Source organism: Pan troglodytes, chromosome 1, assembly GCF_028858775.2.
Source record: "Pan troglodytes isolate AG18354 chromosome 1, NHGRI_mPanTro3-v2.0_pri, whole genome shotgun sequence".
Taxonomy (NCBI): Eukaryota; Metazoa; Chordata; class Mammalia; order Primates; family Hominidae; genus Pan; species Pan troglodytes.
The window spans coordinates 96,782,598-96,788,596 of NC_072398.2; the positions used below are offsets into that span (position 1 = coordinate 96,782,598).

Consider the following 5,999-nt stretch of genomic DNA (forward strand, 5'->3'; position numbering starts at 1 on the left):
TGAGGCAGGGAATTGCTTGAACCCAGGAGGCAGAGGTTGCAGTGAGCCAAGATCGCACCACTGCACTCCAGCCTGGGCGACAGAGCAGGACTCCATCTCAAAAAAAAAAAAAAAAAAAGGAAAGAGTCCCATAACTTTGTAGGCTCATAGAGACAAAGAATGTTCACTAGGACCCCAGCCTGTACCAAGCACTGCTGAGCCCATCACAATGGAAAGAAGCTTCCCTGTCAAGAGGACTCAGCTACAGAAGGCACCAAATGTGGTAGGAGGGGCCTGTTAATTAGACCAAGGCAGTCACACATCAGCAGGTAAAACAGAGACAAGAGGAGGTGTGGCTGGGCTGGGCTGAATCTTGGATGAATCAAGCCTTCCCATAGGGCAGGATATCCTGTCTAAAACAAGAGCCTTGGTTAAAACCCCTATAAAAGGTTCTCATCACACTGACCTGGTACTCCTCACACCACTTAACAGCCACTTGTTTCATCCCACCTGGGCGTTAGGTAAGTCCCCTCATAAGAAACCTCTTTCTCATTCTCAGTGTCTTGGTGATCTGAGCTCATAAAACTGGGGCAGTCAGGTATGGGCTATGCATCCTTCAGAGCTAGCTGTGGGCACTGGGCAAACCAACGCTACCGTTGGGAAACATGCTCTCCTGAAGCAATCAGGCTTTCTCCTCCTCCCTGAGGCTGGCCTGGGAGCAGCTCCTCTCACTGGGAAACTGTGTGGGCAGCTGCTATGGGGCCACCCATGTGCCTTCCTGGATCAGCAAAGGTTTCTTGTTTCTAAGGCTCTGGAAGCTTCTTTGCAGTGCTGAGAATCTGTGGGATCAGAATCAGTTTACTTATGCCAACCTAGACAATAAGATCAAACTGTGTCATGGATGAAGGGGTTTACATGATTCCCCTCTCCTACACCAGGGTGATATTTAGGCAAAATATGTGTAGATTTTTCTAAGGAATCTAAAATGTAACTAAAAGGTCATCTTATTATTTTATTATCTAAAGGTCAGTGGTTAAAGTCTGCTACATGGTTTTAAAAAAAAGAAAGATATTTTTCATCTATGTTGAGGAAAAACATTCCCAGTTTTTTACCTTGATGAAAAGTTTGCCTGAAATTGTTGGTTACCAGGTCCTAGAAAGGGTTTCTCCTGAACAGCCCACCTTTTGCTATGACTTACTGAGTCCTCATGGCCACACTAATCTGCTTTTTCTAGAACTCAAGTCTCCTTCCTTCCTTTTTTCTCTTTCTTCTCCTACCTATATCTGCCTCGTCCCATCCTCTCTCTGGCTTTCCAGCTGCTACACGCTCCATCTCCCCTTGCATTTGAGACTTGTCATCTTTGATACCATCTCCTCCTTTGGGTCTCTCCAAGGCTTCTGCTTAATGAATCTTCAAGTCTCTTTTCCTTTTGCTCATGCAACCAAACCCAGGCCTCACCTCAACCTACCTCTAGATTTCTGGCTAATGAAAAAGAAAAGCTTTCCCTTTGATTAGGAACCAACTCATAGGTCACCAGAAATCTGGGCCTGATGGAGCCACGTGCCTGTTGGGCAAGCTGACTTCTCTGATAAGTCCCAGGGCTGTGGAGAGAGGCGACATGCAGAGAAACTTGGACCCTCAGAACTGGAAGGCCTCCCACCCAAAGAAGGTTCCCCCCTCCTGGGCATTCCCAGCAGGTGGTAGCCCAGTTTCTTCCCACTTTCCCAAAAAAAACAAGAAGGGAGGGCTGTGTCCCTGGAATTTCTGCTTGGCTCCCATCCAAGACAGGGGTTGACTCACAGATGTATTTACTTCCTTTTGGTGTTCCCGATGGGACCCTAACACCCTTGTGATAAATAAATAAATCCTGTCCACAGGGTACATTCTAGAAAGCCCATTGCATTTGGGTTAAGGAAAAATGGATCCTAGGATTTCTTGGCTCCTTAAAAATTGTGTGGCCTAACTTCTCTGAGCCTGTTTCTTCACCTATAAAAAAAAGTGGAAATAATAAGGATTAGAAGAGATGATGTACAGGAAAGTGATTATATAGGTGTACAAAAATTATATGTGTGTATATGTATATAATAGCATAATAATTATATTTAATAAGGAGCACTTAATATAAGCCAGGCATCTGCCAAGTGCTTTTTATGAATTATGTCTTTAAATCTTCACAATAATCCCATAGAGTACTAATATCACCTTCAATTACAATGAGTAAACTGAGGCATGGAGAGGCAAAGCAACTTGTCCCAGCTCACACCATACTTAAGTGGTGGGGCCAGCATTTAATCCTGACTCAGGAACCTGCCTCCATCCTGTGTGCTCCTCCTTCCCATACATAAGATGCATTATGTAGGAAAGGACAAAGGAAGACTAAAAACAGAGCTGAACGTGCAAGGAAAGACCTAGCAGCAGACGTGCTGTAAAGGAAATAGCTGAGGTTGATTATGGAGCCTCCAAGGGAACTTTTCATCTTTTCCAGGTTGACTTCAAAGATGCCTCAGTTACTGCAAAACATTAATGGGATCATCGAGGCCTTCAGGCGCTACGCAAGGACGGAGGGCAACTGCACAGCGCTCACCCGAGGGGAGCTGAAAAGACTCTTGGAGCAAGAGTTTGCCAATGTGATTGTGGTACGGTGTGCTGAGCCGGGTGGAGAGGGGACATAGCAGGAGAGTGAAAACTGGTTTGCCTGCAGAGGCCTTGCCTGGGGAATTTGAGGAGGCAGCAGCTAAACCCAGGCCTGCCGGGACAGATGGCAGCTGTGCAGGCAGAAAAAAAGAAGGTGAAAGAACCGGAGATGGTCATGGGAGTTGGCAAGTCCTGGCTCTTTAGATTAAAACCTTGGTTTTAATTAATTCTAACTTAAAGACAAGGTAAAAGGTCTCTAAAAGGACAACTCAGACAGGAGCAGAGCCTTGGAATATTTCAGAATGAAAATAATTGCTGCTTTCTGCTGCCTCTTAAATTTGATACAGTAAATATTTCCCACGTCTATCTGAAATGTAATCATCCATTCATAGACATTCATTAGAAGCATAGCTCTGGGCTTGCACGAAGCAGTTACTCAAAAATATTAGCAGACTGATCACATCAGAAATGAAATTTTGAAGAGCAGGTTGTTAATAGCTAGGGGGAGACTTTGGAGCCTCACCCCACCCCACCTGGCAAACCAGAACCAAGGCCTTGATGCACTTTCCTGTCTTTGGTTTGCATCTAAAGCAACCAGGATGATGATGGCCTTAGGGACAAGGACGTATGGGCACAGAAGGATGCTGCATCCACATGCTCAGGGCAGCGCTGCAGGGGCCCACTGCTTCCCTCTCTCTTTATCATGGGGAAACATCTGGGCCTCAATGAGGAGCGCACAGAATTCCCATGGGGCTGTGTTCCCAACCTGCTGCTCTTTGTGCTGGGCCTGCTGAAGAGACTAAGGCCTCAGTGCCAGGGGCAAGGTGCCAAGGGCAGCCCAGACAGTCAACCTCAGAGCCCAAACAGTTGCATTGTGAATTCAATAATTTATTAACTCTTCAATAAATCTTTATCTAATTTTCCTGTAGCCCAGAAATTGTGCCAAATAGAGGCTACCAAACAAAAAATGCTCTCTACACTTGAGGGAGAGAGACGGGACTAAAAAAAAATAAAGGCAATTAAGTCTTGCTGCTGCTCTAGCCGTATGTGTGTGTAGTGTGGGGTCTGAGGCAGGGGAAGCTGGCAGCAGATTGGAAGGGACCTGCCCATGTCCTCCTCAGGGGAGGGATGCTGACTCCGCCTCATCTTCTCCTCAGAAACCCCACGATCCAGCAACTGTGGATGAGGTCCTGCGTCTGCTGGATGAAGACCACACAGGGACTGTGGAATTCAAGGAATTCCTGGTCTTGGTGTTTAAAGTTGCCCAGGCCTGTTTCAAGACACTGAGCGAGAGTCCTGAGGGAGCCTGCGGCTCTCAAGAGTCTGGAAGCCTCCACTCTGGGGCCTCGCAGGAGCTGGGCGAAGGACAGAGAAGTGGCACTGAAGTGGGAAGGGCGGGGAAAGGGCAGCATTATGAGGGGAGCAGCCACAGACAGAGCCAGCAGGGTTCCAGAGGGCAGAACAGGCCTGGGGTTCAGACCCAGGGTCAGGCCACTGGCTCTGCGTGGGTCAGCAGCTATGACAGGCAAGCTGAGTCCCAGAGCCAGGAAAGAATAAGCCCGCAGATACAACTCTCTGGGCAGACAGAGCAGACCCAGAAAGCTGGAGAAGGCAAGAGGAATCAGACAACAGAGATGAGGCCAGAGAGACAGCCACAGACCAGGGAACAGGACAGAGCCCACCAGACAGGTGAGACTGTGACTGGATCTGGAACTCAGACCCAGGCAGGTGCCACCCAGACTGTGGAGCAGGACAGCAGGCACCAGACAGGAAGAACCAGCACGCAGACACAGGAGGCCACCAATGACCAGAACAGAGGGACTGAGACCCACAGTCAAGGCAGGAGCCAGACCAGCCAGGCTGTGACAGGAGGACATGCTCAGATACAGGCAGGAACACACACCCAGACACCCACCCAGACCATGGAGCAGGACAGCAGCCACCAGACAGGAAGCACCAGCACCCAGACACAGGAGTCCATCAATAGCCAGAACAGAGGGACTGAGATCCACGGTCAAGGCAGGAGCCAGACCAGCCAGGCTGTGACAGGAGGACATGCTCAGATACAGGCAGGGACACACACCCAGACACCCACCCAGACCGTGGAGCAGGACAGCAGCCACCAGACAGGAAGCACCAGCACCCAGACACAGGAGTCCACCAATGGCCAGAACAGAGGGACTGAGATCCACGGTCAAGGCAGGAGCCAGACCAGCCAGGCTGTGACAGGAGGACACACTCAGATACAGGCAGGGTCACACACCGAGACTGTGGAGCAGGACAGAAGCCAAACTGTAAGCCACGGAGGGGCTAGAGAACAGGGACAGACCCAGATGCAGCCAGGCAGTGGTCAAAGATGGATGCAAGTGAGCAACCCTGAGGCAGGAGAGACAGTACCGGGAGGACAGGCCCAGACTGGGGCAAGCACTGAGTCAGGAAGGCAGGAGTGGAGCAGCACTCACCCAAGGCGCTGTGTGACAGAAGGGCAGGGAGACAGACAGCCCACAGTGGTTGGTGAGGAATGGGTTGATGACCACTCAAGGGAGACAGTGATCCTCAGGCTGGACCAGGGCAACTTGCATACCAGTGTTTCCTCAGCACAGGGCCAGGATGCAGCCCAGTCAGAAGAGAAGCGAGGCATCACAGCTAGAGAGCTGTATTCCTACTTGAGAAGCAACAAGCCATGACTTCCCCGACTCCAATGTCCAGTACTGGAAGAAGACAGCTGGAGAGAGGTTGGCTTGTCCTGCATGGCCAATCCAGTGGGTGCATCCCTGGACATCAGCTCTTCATTATGCCGCTTCCCTTTTAGGTCTTTCTCAATGAGATCATTTCTGCAAGGAGCTTTCTATCCTGAACTCTTCTTTCTTACCTGCTTTGCGGTGCAGACCCTCTCAGGAGCAGGAAGATGCAGAGCAAGTCACCCCTTTGTATTGAATTGTCCTCATCTTGTGGGGGGTTTCAGGACTATTTTTATCTCTGACATCTCTCTATTGCCCCATCTACCCTAATGCATCAATAAAACCTTAAGCCACTGGCCTCTGTGTCTCATTCAACCACTTTCTATTGATATTACAGGCCAAAGGCTGTAGAGTTATGAGATGATGAACTGGACACAGCCCCTACCTTTGAAGAGCAACTAGTTGAGAAAATATTATATGAGATTCCTGCTATATATCATACTTAATACTTGGCAGAGATGGACCAGCAAAGGTTTCATACAAAAGGCGCTTTCTTTATGATGGCCCTGAAAGGACAATTAGTATTTAGATAGGCAAAATTCCTCTTGGTCTTTCACTACCTCTAATTCTATAGTGTTAAACCGCTATTCACCTGTAAGGTCACACAGGAAAGCTGATTTAAGATTACCAAGAAATGGAAGAAGG

At 48.9% G+C, this 5,999-nt stretch overlaps 1 protein-coding gene across 1 annotated transcript; it reads left to right on the forward strand.

The window, feature by feature from the left end:
* The first annotated feature begins 450 nt into the window (after positions 1-450).
* CRNN (cornulin) lies at positions 451-5,651 on the forward strand. The gene is made up of 4 exons (XM_054678413.1): positions 451-500; positions 2,465-2,615; positions 3,771-4,452; positions 4,633-5,651. Exons 2-4 carry the CDS (start codon positions 2,478-2,480, stop codon positions 5,298-5,300), a joined length of 1,488 nt encoding a protein of 495 aa, XP_054534388.1. The 5' UTR covers positions 451-500; positions 2,465-2,477; the 3' UTR covers positions 5,301-5,651.
* Positions 5,652-5,999: the final 348 nt, after the last annotated feature.

What these genes read in the sequence shown, in the direction of transcription:
- CRNN (XM_054678413.1), top strand. Translation starts at nt 2,478, where the DNA reads ATGCCTCAGTTACTGCAAAACATTAATGGGATCATCGAGGCCTTCAGG. An exon ending in AGTTTGCCAATGTGATTGTG is followed by an intron (nt 2,616 to 3,770) that starts GTACGGTGTGCT and finishes TCTTCTCCTCAG; the next exon opens with AAACCCCACGATCCAGCAAC. An exon ending in GACTGAGACCCACAGTCAAG is followed by an intron (nt 4,453 to 4,632) that starts GCAGGAGCCAGA and finishes TCCACGGTCAAG; the next exon opens with GCAGGAGCCAGACCAGCCAG.